Consider the following 17,396-nt stretch of genomic DNA (forward strand, 5'->3'; position numbering starts at 1 on the left):
GCTTTAAACTGCACATAAAGAAGGTAAACTTCTGAAAAATTTAATTAAATGTAGGGCAATCACCAATTTTTACAATAAAGCAAACTCATGTTAGAAACTGTTAACATCTAACATTAGATTCTGAGCTTCTGAGCTTCTAATCTGCTTAGTTTATTAGCTTTAAACTGCACATAAAGAAGATAAATTTCTGAAAAATTTAATTAAATGTACCGGTATTTATCTTCTTTGTACATTTCTCTAATTTCTATAAATGAAAACCAGGGGAGCAAGGATCACCACCTTTGTTTGTTAAACAAGCTGGAAGACCACATACTGAAGAGGCTGTGATGCTCTGCTTTCTGTTCATTTTGCCCTGTGCCTTCTTGCCCCCAGGCCACCGGGAGGTGACAGCCAGCGACAGTGGTGGCTGCAGAAGCCTCCTTTTTCTCTAAGGCTCACACATTTGAGGTTATTCATGAGGTCCCACCCTCTGCTGGACCGACTACACTCACTTGCATTAATCTGGTCAGGTTCAATTCCAAGCACACTTTCCCAATGAATTAAGAGTTCTCTATTTCATATGTACAAAAATACATTGCTTTGGAGAGCTGGAAAAGGTTTAATACGTACAACACTTATTTACAAGCTGTGACTTTCACACCAATAAAAACAAACACACATTTATTTTGTCCTTGATTTTTGGTGCAACTTATACATAAACATCAGTTAGTATGTACTTTTAAAAATAATAAATCAACCATATGTACAATTAAATGTACAACCTAAAGCAAATTAACCCATTTGTATGGTATGACTGCCATGTCGTAGGCAGGAGAGTAATAGTCCAAGACTCTTGCCCTCATACAAACAGACGCTGAGAAGACCCCTCTAATTGTCATTTAAATGGAATCTCTTAATTTCTGAGACTTAAGGTGCAAAAGAAAAATACTGATTATACAGTAACAATTACATGTAAAGACTCGAAAGGTGAGAGAAAAACACAACATATTAACCCCACATATAAAATGATAATTAAAATAAATATATATTTAATTCCAAGTGCCTATGATACCTACTCCACATGGGGGGAGAGGGGAGGAAGGGCTCCAGAAACATTTATGCCTAAATCATTTCAGTGCCGAGTGGTTTCTCATGCCCTGCCTGGCCTAGTCTTTAAGTACCTTTAAAACGGCTCCAGCTGTCGGATGCTCCAGGCCCTCCCAGTCTGACGTCCCAAGGCACAGAAGGGGTTTTTATTCCCTCCTCACCCCCAACCCCCCTGCCCAGAGAGTTAGTCTAGAAAAGCGCAACTAGATGACCTGGGGTAAAGGGCTGTGCTTTCCTCCTGAGGAGACACATAAGCCTGCCTGGCCCAGAAACTGGGCAGTCATGTGGCAGAAAGGCATACGTGTCACTAACAAGCCCACAGGGCCTGTGTGTCCACCTGAAAGACACCTGGGCTTCAGGTGAAGACTGGCAGATGACAGGCTGCTCAGGCGAGTGGGCTCCAGAAAGCTCTCCAGGGAGCAGGGAGGAGGAGGGAGGGGGCGGGGCTCTGGGCAAACCTGGAGGACATCACGGGGCAGGGGGAGGAAGTTAACAGCCTCTGACACCCCGGGTGATATGAACAACCAGCTGAGCACGGGGACTTCTCCGACGCTCCCACGGCCAGGCAGAGTCACACAAGGCAGGTTAGAGCGAGAAGGCTACCATCGAGTCAGGATCCTTCTGGCGCACACACGCCTGGCCCGGGGACTGTGTGAGCCCTGTGTGTCATGTGACGCTGACTTCGAGGACGTGGTCGTCTTTGCTGGGGATGACCAGGACCTGCGTGCCTGCACTCGAGTTGAAGGCCTGGCCGGGGGGCAGTGCTCGGAGCCGGGGCATCGGCAGGCCTTTGTGCTCGCTGCTGGCAGCCGAGTGCACACTGCCCCTGCTCTTGACGCTGCCGCTGTCCAGCTGGTCATCCACATGCTTGTCCACCGACAGGCTGTCATTTTCTATCCAGCTATCTGCAAAACGAACAGGAAGTGAGACAGAGTCTGCCCTGCGGTGGCCTCTCCCCACCCCGGGGAGCTGCCCGCCTCCCAAGCCGCCCTTCAAGGCACAAGGATGTCAACAGCCACCATGCCTTTGGAGAGATCCCAGTACACAGGTCCCGGGTGGATCACCCTCGGGAGCAGGGGCCCAGGACGAGTGACCCTGACCAAGTGTTTGGTATTAGAGCACCCCGGTTCCGAGTGTGGGGCTGCTGAACAGCACAGAGTTGCCACACACCCGGCACCAAGGGCGTGCTGTGTCCGTTACCAGGGTCCCTACCCGCGTCCAGCTGTGAGGACTGTGCAGAGTGGTGGGGGAGGTACTTGAATAGCCTGACGTCGGGGAGCGGCAGGCAGCCCGCAAAGAGCGGCATCACCTCCATGTGGACTCGGTGTGTGGCCTGGGCCGCCACGGGCATGGAGATGACTCCGGAGCTCTTCCCGCACACTGCCCAGTTGCTGCTGTTGTCCACAACTGAAACAAAGAAGGAAAGCGCCGTGTTTACCCAGAAAGGGCCGCCAGGGTTCACACACAAGAGGTGGCGGCCAGTCCACGCTTCAGAGTGACGTCCAGAAGTGGGGGCCTGTCCCATATCTTGGTGCCCTGGAGCTGCATCTCAAAGTAGAACACCTCTGACCGAGAAAGGAAGCTACAGGCTGGCTACACGGGGGAAGATGGCTTCTTTCTCCTCACATTCGTCAGTGAGCAGAGTCAAAGCTGCCTTGAAAGCCCCTTGAAAATGCGGTATAACCTCCCACCCAGCACCGCGGAGGCGGCATCAGGAGTAAGGACGGGGTCGGGCACTGGTTCCTCCGTTGTGCATGGTACTGACCAGCACATCTGATGCCACCTCCGCCGCTCACATCAGCCCCCGATGGTTTGGGAAGAAAAGGTACACGTGAAGCACAGAGCTCCTCTTTGGGAACCATGGGGAGGCCGCACACATGCAGGCGCTGCTAGGGACGCTGTGAGGTCATGACTGTGATGTAACTCAGCGCGAGTCAAACACTGGACTGAGCAGCCACCCATGGGCAAGGAGGGCAGGATCCTCGTCAGCTCAACAAAGGCTGATGAGGAAGGAGGGGCAGCAGAGGGCAAGCTGCCCACAGCGGAGGCCGTGCAGAGGCCAAAGCGGCACCGGGGAGGGCACACTAGAGCAGCGGTTCACAGAGCTGGTCCTCAGGGCGCCCCTAAGGGCGCCTGTCCCTTCCTCACTGTGCTGGCACGCCCTCTGGCGGGAAGCCCGCAGGCCTGAGTGCTGGCCGGGCCACTGGCACTCGGAGCAGAGGCGCCGTGTCCCCCCACTGCTACAGACTGAAGAGGAGAAACTGCTGCTGTCAGTCACGGATGCTCTGTACGCAACAGTCAAAATCTAATCAATTCAACCCTTTCGGATACGTCCTTTTTTTAACTTTAATTCTGAGATGATGACACACTCACACGAAGTTGCAAAATAGTAGTGAGAGGTCCGTGCCCCCACCACCCGGCCTCCTGTGCCAGGGGACACAGGCCCAGGCCCAGCACAGGTCACTGGGCACTGGGCTGGCAGCCAGCGGCAGTGAGCTCCTTAGTCTCAGGTATTCAGCAGATACCTTCTTAAAAATCAATGGCACAAGCCTGGTGTGGAAGAGGCTGCCCGTGGTACAGTTCGAAACTGACCAAAACTCAGCATTCTGGGAAACGTGCATTTGCCACTGTGAGCTTGGTAGAGTCCCAACTCAGAGTGGCGTGATGAGCCCAGAACCAGTGTGAATGCGCGACTGTCAACAGCAAGAAGGGCCGACGTGCAGTGGATCCGCACGACTCAGCAACCATGTTTCACAGACGCCTGAAGTGTGAGGGGAGGAGCAGTGCCTGGCTGAGAGCCCTTCCACATGCAGGAGAAGGGAGAGCGCCAGGTGAGCTGCTCGCGTGACCTCAGACTCCAGCCGGAGCTGGCCTGTGAGAGAATGCCAGAGGAGTGGCCCAGTCCTCTGAAGGCTGTAACAAGAGTCCTCCTTTACCAACGACGAATCTACTTGGGATGGGAGGCTCCCATGTCCTTCACCAGACTGAACACAGCAGATGGGAACAACTCAGGCACCTTTTGGGAGGCAGACGCTGAAGAGATGGGAGGACAGCAAAACATCGTTCTCACTGTGTTTACTCTTTCGGAAAACAGTTCTTTCTCAAGAGTACTATCATGTAATGGCTTTCCTAATACTTTAAACAAAGTAAATGAAGACTTGCCTCCCTAACCATTTTTAGAGCAGAAAGGGCCTGACACCAAAACCTGAGAATCCTACAGAAGCAGCCCAGGCCCGAGAGGAGGAGGGCTGTCGAGGGGCGTCTGGGAGGCTGGGAGGAGGAGGGGCCAGGGTCTGGGTAGAGGGGTGAAAGGGGGGAAAGAAGGCTGGAGGGAGAGGGCAGGAGCGTGAGCACAGGACGCCTGGCCTGCTGAGTGAGGGGGGCCCTTGACTTACGGGCAGAGGACAGAGCAGCTCCGGGCACCACTGTGCCCCAGCCCCGAGCCCCACAGCCACTCCAACACTTCTCAGAGAAACCGCTCTGCAGTAACCAGGTTCAACACCCTGTGAGCCCAGGGCCACATCATACAGTGGGACATTCAAACGTGCTCTTTCAATTCTAGAATGTTCTCTATTCAGATGAGGAGCACTGCACGTTGTGAACGACAGGGCCAAGCACAACAGTCAGGGGCAAGAAGCCTCTGGACCCACCTTCATACATCAGCTTTGTTGAAAAATACTCGTCAGATTCCGTCAGGGCTTCATCCTTATCCACCTCCAGGAGGTCCGAGAGCCGCGTGATGGTCACGTCCAGGGAGCAGAGTGAGCCCGTCCTACAGTGCTCCGTGCCCGGAGGGGGCGATATCTCTGCTCTTACGTTGTACAAGGTCTAGGCCAGAAAGGAGAGAGGGCAAAGGAGACAGTCAACAATCTGAACAGACAGCTCTCTGAGGCCATTGCGGTGCTGCCTGCAGACTCGAAATTTCGAGAATGGACCAGAGGAGCAGCTGTGTGTTCACGCCCTCTGACCAACTGAGTCCCTGTGGAGACGTCCTCGGGAAGCCCCACCCCAAGAGCCTTAAGCTCTTCTTAACATGAACATGGTCAAGCCTCTCAGGAGGAGGGAGGCTGGCCCGGTGACTCCGCACAGGCCTGTCACCAGGTCCCAGGCCAGCGTCACGCTTCACCAGCCTCCTCTCCCCACCAGCACACACTGACTTATCTGCCAGGGCTGCTGTAAAGCAGGCTCCGGACCTGTCACGGCACCCTGGACACCTCAGACGAGTCACTAAAAGACACAACGCCATTACCCAACCAGCAAAATGAACAGAGTTCCTTGGAACTACCCCATATTAAGTCCATCCTGAACCTTCTCCACGATGTTCCCTTCTCTGTGACCTCCCTACCTGACAGTCACATCTGCTCACACTTGCCCACCACCCAGGACAAAGGCCCCAAACCCGCACAGGGGATGAGAGCCTGCCCCTCCACGTGCTGGCAGCCCCACTGCCACAGGAGAGGTGAAGGGCACACCAGCAGGGCGGAGGGAAGAGGCCCGGCCTGGCAAGCCCATGGCTGGAGCCCAGCCGCAACAAAGGATAGAGTCCTGACATGCTCTCCAAAATGAACAAACACTGGAAACATCATGTCACGTCAAAGCCATCAGTCTCGAGACGATCACACTGAATGCGACTGTCCTTACACAGGCAAGGCTCAGGCACCCTGCTCTAGAGCGGAGTAGCTCAGGGCTGAGAACAGGAGTGGGGAGTATGAATGGGCACAGGCTTTCTTCTTGGAAGAATGAATACCGTCGTGGTGCTGGTGGCCCAGCTCTTTCAATACACTAACTTCAATGAAGCGAACGCCCCAAACGGTGAACTTCATGGTGAAAGTGCTAGTCGCTCAGTCGTGTCTGACTCTTTGTGATCCATCCACGGTATGGCCCAGGCAAGAACACTAGAGTGGGTTGCCATTTCCCTCTCCAGGGGATCTTCCCGACCCAGGGATCAAACCCAGGTCTCCTGCATTGCAGGCAATCTGTTTACCTTCTGCACCACCAGGGAACTTCATGGTACAGAAATGAGACTTAAAAAAAAGAAAAAATTCTATATTTCTGGTCCTCAGAATACCAGTTTTGAAGAGAGCAATCCACCAAGTACTTTTCTCTGGCTTTTTTACTAAGCTTGTACAGGTCTAAACAAAAATTTTTCCTATGCTCAATTTGAAAAGGAAGCAAAAAAGACAAAAAAGTACCAGTGGAATCTGCTAATGAGTTCGTTGTCACTGGCAGTAAGCAAACCACATTAAGTTTCTACAGACTCTTCACCATGTGAATAATCTAATGTTCAACAGCTATCACCACATCAAAGGGGCACCTGCTTGTCCAACAAAATGATGAACTACACTAGTGGCTGTGTTTAACTCTAAGGCCAATACGGAACGCTCAAGAAAACAGGTGGGTTTAAATAGTCTTTTGGCCAGAAGGAGGTACTAAAAAAATTGCTAATATCAAGAGCTATGCACACAAACACCTTCTCAAATAAAGTGTTGCTTGACAGTCTCCGTTGTTAAGAGAAGAAAACACCACAAAGCTGTGTGTCCACGTTCTGGTTTGCCTGACGCCAAACCCAAGCATCACACTAGACAAACAGCACACAGCGGCCCTGACTCACCCAGCTCCGGGCTGCTGTTAGCTCCACACCTAACATGCACGTTAAAGGAAATCTGCTTTCTTTTAAAAAACTGGAGATGTAGCAGCTAACGCTCAAGATGAAAGGAACAGATGCAGGACATGACTAAGTCAGTATAAGGAAGACAACAGGGAGGAGAGCTGGAGTCCTTTCCCTGGAGATGGTCATGCTCAGTGGGGGTCACGCAGGAGGGCCCAAGGGGCAGACACGCCACTGACAGGACCAGGGCTCTAACCACAGCTGGTCGCTGCCCCCATACCCCTAGCGCTGGCTCTTTTCCATGACAGGTTGCTTCATTATATTGAAAGATTTTGTCTGTTTGATTTTTAGACGGTAAAGAATATGACATCACCTTCCATGCTTCCACCCCAGAACCCCACCAAAAAAATAAGGCGATACATACAAAAAAATTTTCCACTTGAAATTCATAGGTGTAGGGCTTTAAGGAGATAGACAGCTGTTCTTCAGAAGCTGGGGAGAATCCGATGGAGAAGCAGCAGTGCAGAGATGGGGGAGGCTCCTGTGTCCACTTCAGCTCCCAGACAAAGAACACGGCCTGCCTGCTGTGGATGCACTGCAAGAGAGTCAGCTGTCACTGCACATGCCATGCCCACGCAGGTACACACACACACCAGACGCTCAGGGTAAGGGGTGTGTGCCACCACCAGGCGAGCGGGAGGGAGCTGGGAGACTGTCCCCAGGCCCGCTTCCTGACACCCCTGCCTGTGCTGCAGCGGCCCTGCCTCCCAGCACCTCCCGAAGCCCTGCCCGCAAAGACTGTCTGGAACTGGTCAAAGGGCTTGATTTCTCATGATTCCATTAGCTTGACAGCACAGGGGTAAAGAATATTTCTTAGTACACAGTATCCCATACGTTTCCAAAGTGGGAAATGTCATCAAACAATTACAGGGACACCTTTACACCATGACAGTCACTATGACCTACCACTAAGTGAAGTGGGGAAAAGAACTGGTGCCACCTCAGGCATCAAGTCCGCATCTGCAAGTGTGGACAGACTCAGGAAGCACTGAAGTGGGTCAAAAGTGGGGGAAAGTCCTTTGAAAATGCTACACATCAGATACCCTTAAGAAAACCTTTGATCTTCTAAATACTCAGCACTGACTGTCTAAAAACATATGCAACAAATAAACAGAAAGGCGGGGCCAGGATTCAGCCAGGCAGCACAAACACGAACATGACTCCTTTACGAAGCTACCCTGACAACCAAGAGCCCGCCACTGGGCAAGGAAGTGTTTGACTGTGGGCAGGATGCAGCAGTCACTGTTGCTGGGGTGATGGCGTCTACAGATAACCACGAGACTCGAGGAAGAGCTTAGAATAAATCTGTGCGTGGAGTCTGACAAGCAGAAGATTTAATTTTTCTAAAAACACAATCTGTTTCCTACTCTGTGCGCTGTGCCCCTTGGCCCAAGAGAACCCTGAGCGGGCATGTCAGGGTGCTCCTCCCTGGGCATGCACGCCCCACTCCTGCCTGCGTGGTTGCTCCCTGTACATGGTCAGCTCCATTACGCAGCACACTCTTCTCACTCTGCATTCTGCTGAGAGGTTACCTGTTCAGATTCCGTGTTCAGCGGTATTAGTCGCAGGTCGGTACTATCATGGGTGTCTACAAGACGACTATCTGACAGTTGAAAGTCAAGTTCTGACAAATTCTGGACACACACTTGAACATATTTCCTAAAGGAGAAAAAAAAGATCCTGATGTTTGAGAACTTTATTAAATGCACTTTGGCTATGCTAAGAAGACACTGGGGCACTTTCCCGGTGGTCCAGTGGTTAAGACTCTACCCTCTAATGCGGGGGTGGGGTGGGGGGGTGGCCACGATCCCACAAGCCTTATGCCCAAAAACCAAAACATAAAACAGAAGCAAAACTGTAACAAACTCAACTAGGTAAGTAGAATTAACTTGAATTTCTGTTATACATAAGATAAATTTTGAACAGTCAGTCTCAAATGCAGCAACTCAGATTCTCTGTAGAGTCACTGGTGTTTTTAACCATTAATATCTACAGAATTGCTGAATCATTAACATCTGTAGAACTGCTGGTGGTTTTTTGGGGGTTTTTTTTTGTAATTAATTTTTGGCCACACTGGGTCTTCAGTGCTTTGTTCAGGCTTTCTCGAGTTGTGGAGAGCAGGGGCTACTCTCTCTAGCTGCGGTTCGTGGGCTTCTCGTTGCGGCAGCTTCTCTTATTGCAGAGCATGGGCTTTAGGGCAAGTGCGCTCAGCAGTTGTGGTTCCAAGGCTCCAGAGCATGGGCTCAGCGGTGGTGGTACACAGGCTTAGTTGCTTCGAGGCATGTGGGATCTTCCCAGAGCAGCGATGAAACCTGTGTCCCCTACACTGGCACCACCTGGAAAGTCCACTGCTGGTGTTTTCAAGCACCAGACACTGTGTCTCCCGATGCCCAGACAGATGAAGTATGGGACGACACCCACAGACTTCCTTGTTCAGACACTGAATCTGAACTCGGTCAAGCCTCCAAAGCAGCAGCTCTCAACTGGAGGCAATGTCTAGAGACATCTGTGGTTCTCACACTAGGGGCAGGGAGGTTGAGGAGTGCCCCTGGCAAAAAGTGGGGGAGCTAGGGGTGCTGCCAATCACCCACCACGTGGGGTTACCTAAGGGAGTGTCAGAAGAGCTGAATTGAAAACCCCACCTTTGAGGTAAGAGACGGCAGCTGACAGGGAACTAGTTACACAAACCCATGATGATGTGATCAGTGGAATCCAGGATGGCAGCTGACTCAGGTCTGTCAATGGGCCAATGGCTTGAAAATAGGGAAGGAGGGATAAAAAGGGATCTCAGGAACAGAGGAGACTGTGTCTGAATCCCACATCCTACAAACCAGCTGTGCAAACTCATTCCTGAGAAAGCTGGGGAAATCTGAGTAGAGCCTTGCACTCAGGATCCAGGGAATGACTCTGAATTAGACAGGTGGACCGCAGCATCATGGCTAAGACGTGCTGTGTCACTGAAGTCAAGCTGTGAGCAACAGGGCCTGCGTGTGGGGGAGAGCGGGAAAGAAGCAGGGCCTGCAGTCCTTTACCGTGTCCCGGACGACAGCAGGGAGTGCGTGGTCCTGAAGGGCACGCTGAATGTGAGTGCGATGACGGTGGAGTAGATGGACCATGGGCAATCGATGGACACCTGAGGAGAAACAGGGAACAGGTCTTCAGACCACTTGTCACAGGGACAGCCACTGCCAACCCTAGCCAGCCAGATCTGTGGGGGCTGCCAATTTCCTAGACAGTTAATGTGTTTACCATTCCTTATTCAGAAAGAAAAACCCCACTGAACATACCACAAAGGAAGGGGACAAAAGTGAGTCACCGGCAGTTTCAGTGGCTCCCAAGCAGACACCGCAGCTGAAAGTGCAGACACCACCCCCCCAAACACACACACTATTCTCACATGCACGTGGCCACAACACTAAGTGCGTTCTTTAACATGCAGGAGGATATGACAAAGTGCCTTTAGTCACACGTGTGCAGATGACGCTAATCAGTCATCAACTATTATAAAATTAAATAAACTGTCCGAACTCTTAATCCACATGACACTGACCACATAAACCAACCAATCTGAGGGCATCGCGGAGACCAAACTACTAACTTCCTTAAGGGCAGAGACCGGGCCTCAAACTTCTGTTTATTTCCCTCACGGAACAAATGCATATACTGAGTAAAGAGTGTGCACATATCGACGTATGTCTCGTCTCTGCTTCCTGAACTCTGTATCAGGTAAGGAGGGGAGAAATTCCAAGGACTGAAAATTAAAACATTGCTCTTCAGGTGCTGCCCTGTCTGATATTTGATGCCACAATCCTTTTGAAATGACTGCATTTATTTATTAGCCTTTTATCTTACTGCTTTTGTGCATATACTTCTTTTTGCACAAGTAACAAAAAACAAAAACAAGTAACAAAAAAAATTCACCCCTTTTTCTCAATCCCTTCTCCGTATCTCATGCAGCCACCAACCTATTCTCCGTCTATGAGCTTGTCTTTATTTTTATTTTCCAGATTCCACATATAAGTTAGATCACGTGGTATATGTCTTTCTCTGACTTATTTCACTCAGCATAATGCCCTAGATCCATCCTCCACCCATACTGTCACAAACGGTGAGATTCCCTTCTTCTTTACAGCTGAATAACATTCCTGTGTGTGTGTGTCCATCTTTAATCCATTCACTTGCTTCTGTGTCTTTAATCCATTCACTGGCGGGCGCTTTAGCTTGCTTCCGTGTCCTGGCCACTATTAGCAATGCTGCAGTGAACATGGGCTGCAGACAGCTCTTTGAGTTACTGTTTCTGTAGTCTTCAGAAAAATACCAAGGAGTAGAGTTGTGAGGTTGTACAGCAGATCGATTTTTAATTTTTTGAGAAAATTCCATAGTGTCGTCTACATTGGCTGCACCACTTTATATCCCCCACCAATAATACGGAGGGGTACCTTTCCGCCAACACTTGCTATCTGTTGTCTTTCTGAGAACAGCCATTCTGACAGGTGTAAGATGTGATCTCATTGTGGCTTTGATTAAACTTCCCTGATGATCAGTGATGTTGAGCATTTCTTTCATGACTTTGTTGGCCTTCTGTATGTCTTCTTTGGAAAAATGTCTGTTCAGATCTTCTGCCCATTTTTATATTGGATTATCTTTTTTTGCCATTAAGTTGTATGAGTTCTTTATATACAGACACTTACCACATATATGATCTGGGAATACTGTCCGCCACTCAGCAGGCTGCCTTTTCATCTCGTTGACAGTTTCTTTGCTGGGTAGAGGCGTCTGGGTTTGATGGAGCCCCATTTGTTTAATTTTGCTTTTACTGTTTTTGGTGTCAGATTGAAAAAAGCATCACCAAGGCCTATGTCAAGAACTTACTACCTGTGCTTTCTTCCAGGAGTTTTACTATTTCAGGCCTTACTTTCAAGTCTTTAATTCATTTTGAGTTCATTTTTGTGTACAGTGTGAACTCCAGTTTCATTCCTTTGCATGTGGCTCTCCAGTTTTACCAACATCTTTTACTGAATGTCCTTTCTCCAATATATATTCTTGTATCCTTTATTATAAATTAATTGACCATATATGCAAAGTTTTATTTAAAGGCTCTCTATTCTGTTCCACTGATCTATGTGTCTATTTTCATGCCAGTTATCATAAACACTGTTTGAATTACTATAGCTTGGTAATGTAATTCGAAATCAGAGAGCATGTTATTCCCAGCTTTGTACCTCTTTCTCAAGACTGCTTTTGCTATTTGGGGACTTTTGTGGTTCTGCACAAACTTTACGATCTATTTCTGTGAAAAGTACCATTGGAATTTTGAAAAAGGCTGCACTGAATCTGTACACTGCCTTGGGGAGTATGGACACTTGAACAGTAGTAATTTTTCCAACACATAAGCATGCAATATCTTTCCATTTATTTGTGTCTTCTCCCATTTCTTTCATTAATGTCTTTTCAGTTTCAACATACAAGTCTCTTACCTTCTTCGTTAAATTTATTCCTAGGTGTTTTATTTTTTGATGCAATTGAAACCAGGATTTTCTTAATGTCTCTGACAGCTCATTATTAGTGTAAAGAAATGCAACAGATTTCTACATATTGATTTTGTATCCTGCAACTTCATGAAATTTGTTTACTAGTTCAAATTGTTTTTTGTTGGAATCTTTAGATTTTTCTATATATAAAAAGGCTCTTCCTGGTAGCTCAGCTGGTAAAGAATTCACCCGCAATGCAGGAGACCTGGGTTTGATCCCTGGGTTGGGAAGATCCCCTGGAGGAGGGCATGGCAACCCACTTCAGTATTCTTGCCTGGCGGGCTACAGTCTATGGGGTCACAAAGAGTTGGACACGACTGAGACTAAGCAAACAATAGCTTTCTGTTGGAATCTTTAGATTTTTCAATATATATAATATCATGTTATCTTCAAATAGTGAGTTTTATTTCTTCCTTTCCAACAGGGATGACTTTTATTTTTCTTGCCTAGTTGTTCTAAGATTTCTAATACGATATTAAGTAAAAGCGGTGAGTGTCCTTGTCTTTTTCCTGATCTCAGAAGAAGAGCTTTCAGCTTTTCACCACTGAGTAAGATATTGGCTGTGGGCCCATCATATACGGCCTTTATTATGTTGAGGTACATTCCCTCTATTCTGACTTGGTTGATAATTTTATCATAAATGGATGTTGAATTTTGATAGGCCTTTTCTGTATCTATCAACAAGATCATATGATCCCATTTGATCATGGTGCATCATACATGTTGAATTTGGTTCGCTAGTATCTGGTGCAGGATTTTTGTACCTATGTTCATCAGAGATATTGGTTTGTAATTTTCTTTTCTCATGGTGTCCTTATCTGGTCTTGGTATCTGGGTAATGCTGGCCTGATAAAATGAGTTTGGAAGAGTTCCCTCCTCTTCTATTTCTGGGAAGAGGTTGAGAGGACTGGTACTTGAATGTTTAGTAGAACCACCAGTGACGCCATCTGGTCTTGGACTTTTGTTGGGGGTCTTCTGATTTCTGATCCAATTTCCTTATTAGTAATCAGTCCACTCAGATTTTCTATTTCATCATGATTCAGTCTTGGTAGGTTGTATGATCCAACAGATGTTGGCAATTTGATCTCTGGTTCCTCTGCCTTTTCTAAATCCAGTTTGAACATCAGGAAGTTCTTAGTTCACGTACTGTTGAAGCCTGGCTTGGAGAATTTTTATCATTACTTTGCTAGTGTGTGAGATGAGTGCAACTCTGCAGTAGTTTGAACATTCTTTGGCACTGTCTTCCTTTGGAATTGGAAAGAAAACTGACCTTTTCCAGCCGTGTGGCCACTGCTGAGTTTTCCAAATTTGCGAGCATATTGAGTGCAGCACTTTCACACCATCATCTTTTAGGATTTGAAATAGCTCAACTGGAATTCCATCACCTCCACTAGCTTTGTTCATAGTGATGTTTCCTAAGATCCACTTGACTTTGTGTTCCAGGACGTCTGGCTCTAGGTGAGTGATCACACCAGCTGAGTGGTTATCTGGGTCATGAAGACCTTTTTTTGTACAGTCCTTCTGTGTATTCTTGCCACCTCTTAATATCTTACGCTTCTGTCCTTTATTGTGCCCATCTTGGCATGAAATGTTCCCTTAGTATCTCTAATTTTCTTGAAGAGATCTCTCTAGGCTTTCCTATTCTATTGTTTTCCTCTATTTGTTTGCACTGATCACGAAGAAGGCTTTCTTATCTCACCTTGCTATTCTTTGGAACTCTGCATTCATAGTAGCCTCTTACGACACTGTATTTCTGTGAGGTCAGCTGTAACATCTCTCCTTTCTGATTTTGAGTTCTCTCTTTTGTTCCTGGTGAGTCTGGCTAAAGGTTGGTCACTTTTATCTTGTTAAAGAACCAGCTCTTAGTTTCACTGATCTTTTCTACTGTCTTTTCAGTTTCTATTTCATCTGTTTCTCCTATGAGCATCTATAATTTCCTTCCTTCTATTAAATCTGGGCTTTGCTCTTCTTTTCCTAGGTCCCTAAAGTCTAAAGTTGTTTGAGACTTTATTTCTTGAGGAAAGCATGTATTGCTACGACTTTCCCTCTCAGAACTGCTTACAATGCATCCCAGAAATTCCGCTATGTTACATTTCCATGTGCATTTGTCTCAAAGTAAGATTTTATTTCTCTTTTGGTTTCTTCTTTGACCCACTGGCTGTTCAACAGCACGTTGTTTAATCTCCAGATATGTGAGCATTTTGCAGTTGTCTTCACGTAATTAATTTCGTTTTACACCACTGTGGCTAGAAAAGATGCTTGATATGATTTCCATCCAATTAAGTTTACTAAGACTTGTGTTGCAGCCCGATATACTCTATCTTGGAAAATATTTCATGTGTAATTCAGAAGAATGTGTATTTTGTTGTTTCTTGATGGTATATTCTGTAAATGTCTTGTTAAATCCATCTAGTCTAACACGCTTAAGGCCAATGTGTCCTTATTCATTTTCTGTCTGAGGGATCTGTCCATTTATATAACTGGAGTATCAAAGCCCCCTACTATTACTATATTGCTATTTCTGTGTTTAAATATGTTAATATTTGCTTTATATTTTAGGTGCTCCTACGTTTGGTGCATAAATACTTACAAATGATATCTTCTTAATGAACTGACCCCTTTATCATTACCTAACACCCTGCCTTGTCTTTTATTAATAGTCTTAAAGTCTACTTTGTAATGATATAAGTGTAGCTACTCCTTTTCATTTGCATGAAATAGCTTTTCTCGTCCCTTTACTCTCAGTTTGTGTGTGCTTACATCTAAAGTGAGTCTTTGTAGGCAACTTAAAGATGGGTCTATTTATTTTTATTTATTTATTGTTCATTTGGCTGTTGTGCGGTCTTCGTTGCGGTTACGTGGGATTTTTATTTGCAGCGCAGGAACTCTTGGTTGTGGAGCATGGGATCCAGTTCCCTGACCAGGGATAAACCCAGGTCATTATCATAATCAGCATTGGGAGCACAGAGTCTTTGCCACTGAACCACCAGGGAAGTCCCAGATCTTGGCTTTTTAATTCATACAGCTAGTTTGTCTTCTAAGTGGAGAACTTAGTCCACTTACATTTAAAGTAATTATTGATAGGTGTATGCTTACTGTCATTTTGTTAATTCTTTTCTGGCTGTTTTTAAAGTTCGTCTTTGTTCCCATCTTCTTCTCCTGCTTGCTTCCTTTGTGGTCTGACGCCTTTCTTTAGTGGTATGTTTATATTCCTTTATCTCTTGTACACTTACTATAGGTTTTTGCTCTGTGATCATCATGATGCTTATATATAACAAATTATATTTATAATAGTCTATTTTAAGTTGATTAACAACTTAAAGTTTGATCTCATTCTAAAACTCAACATTTTAACTCCCTCCTCCAATGTTTGCTTTTGAAATAATCATATTTTACATCTTTTTATCTTGTGTATCCATTCCTCTTAACTAATAATTATAATCATAGCTATTTTCACTTTTTAAAAAACCCTTCATACTAGCTTTATAAGTGAGTAATCCATCTCCAGTACTTTGGCCACCTCATGAGAAGAGCTGACTCATTGGAAAAGACTCTGATGCTGGGAGGGATTGGGGGCAGACCAAGGATGAGATGGCTGGATGGCATCACGGACTCGATGGACATGAGTCTGAGTGAACTCCAGGAGATGGTGATGGACAGGGAGGCCTGGCGTGCTGCGATTCATGGGGTCACAAAGAGTCGGACACGACTGAGTGACTGAACTGAACTGAATCCATTATCTTTATCAAATCCACTACCTTTTCATTGTGTTTCTGTTACTATAATTAGCAGTATCTTTTCATCTTAAAGAAATCTCTTTAACATTTCTTAGATGGCCAGTTTAGTGGTGATAAACTCCTTTAATTTTTACTTGTCTGGAAAACTCTATCTTTCCTTCAACTCTGAATAACAACTTTGCCACATATTCTTGGTTGGAAGCTTTTTCCCTCCAGCATTTTAATATCCTGTGCCGCTCCCTTCTGGCATCTAGTCTGCTGCTGACCCCCTCTAGTGTATTTTTTCAGTTCATCTATTGTACCCTTCAGCTCTGAGACTTTTATTTGGTACTTTCTTATGTCTTCTCTAATTATTAAAGCTCTTGCTGTTTTCATCCATTTTTCTCCCAGTTCAATGAGCATCTTTCTGACCACCACTTTGAATTGTTTATCAGATAAATTACTGATCTCTGTCTCATTAAGGTTTCTGCGGAAGCGGTACCTTGCTCTGTCATTCTGGAACACGCTCCTCCGCTCCTCTGTTTTGCCTGACTTTGTGTCCATGTCTACACAGTGGATGAAGCAACCACCTCTCCCAGTCCTGACGGAGGCCTCACGTAGGAGACAAACAGTCCGCTTCGCCCCAGCTCTTGGTTGTCTCTGTGCTTGCCCAAGCTGCCTATTATATTTTCAACGGCTCCAGAAGCTGAGGATGCGCCAAGACCTGTCACTGTCTCAAATGGGAGGATCTCAGCAACTACATTCAGGCTGTTTGGAAGCAAGACCCTCAGGCAGCAGCTTTTAAAAGTATGCCAGAAAGACAGTACCGTGGGAATACAAGTACACACTTCAACCCTTGGGTTGTTCAAAAGCCCTCAGAATGGATACCTGTGTTATGAGACATGGACAAAATTAGAGAAGCATGATGCTAGTGCAGGTTCTGTGAGCTGATGGACTGTGGACTTAGGACTAAAGTTATGAATCTCTCAAGTAACAATCAATAAATACCCACCTCAAAGGATAAAATGATAGCACGTCTTCCTTGCTAAGTACGATGTGATGTTTCAGGGAACAAAAAGTGAAGCACACCAAGACACAGAACTCCATCTAGCCTAATCACCAGGACAAATGGACCACAGAGGCAAAACTACTGCCCTCTAAACAAAACCTGTATCTCTTACAGTAAACTGTCCTTTCTCAAGGTGGGACAGAAAAGTTAACAGCCTGTTTGTCTGTCTTTGAAAGATGTACCCCTTATCTAAGGAAGGCTGATTCACAGATATAAACGCTAAACCCAACCAGAACCTGTGGTGTGAGGAACTGGGAAATCTGCCCCCTCAACAGAAATCATTTTGAATGTGCTGTCTTCAATCAAGGAGGACAGGCAGAAGCTGC

At 46.5% G+C, this 17,396-nt stretch overlaps 1 protein-coding gene across 2 annotated transcripts in view; it reads right to left on the reverse strand.

Annotated features, from left to right (window-relative positions):
* Positions 1-582: 582 nt before the first annotated feature.
* TRAPPC10 (trafficking protein particle complex subunit 10) overlaps positions 583-17,396 on the reverse strand; it is a 75,305-nt gene continuing 58,491 nt past the window's right edge. For both annotated transcript variants that reach the window (XM_040266867.1, XM_040266875.1), the window contains 6 exons: positions 9,787-9,887; positions 8,287-8,413; positions 7,119-7,289; positions 4,737-4,914; positions 2,299-2,493; positions 583-1,991 (listed from right to left, as the gene is read on the reverse strand). In XM_040266867.1, coding sequence (XP_040122801.1) covers positions 1,753-1,991; positions 2,299-2,493; positions 4,737-4,914; positions 7,119-7,289; positions 8,287-8,413; positions 9,787-9,887 — 1,011 coding nt within the window. In that variant the 3' untranslated portion in view covers positions 583-1,752. The remainder of the gene's footprint in view (positions 1,992-2,298; positions 2,494-4,736; positions 4,915-7,118; positions 7,290-8,286; positions 8,414-9,786; positions 9,888-17,396) is intronic.

The sequence above is a fragment of the Oryx dammah genome, unplaced genomic scaffold (assembly GCF_014754425.2).
Source record: "Oryx dammah isolate SB20612 unplaced genomic scaffold, SCBI_Odam_1.1 HiC_scaffold_2, whole genome shotgun sequence".
Lineage (NCBI taxonomy): Eukaryota > Metazoa > Chordata > Mammalia > Artiodactyla > Bovidae > Oryx > Oryx dammah.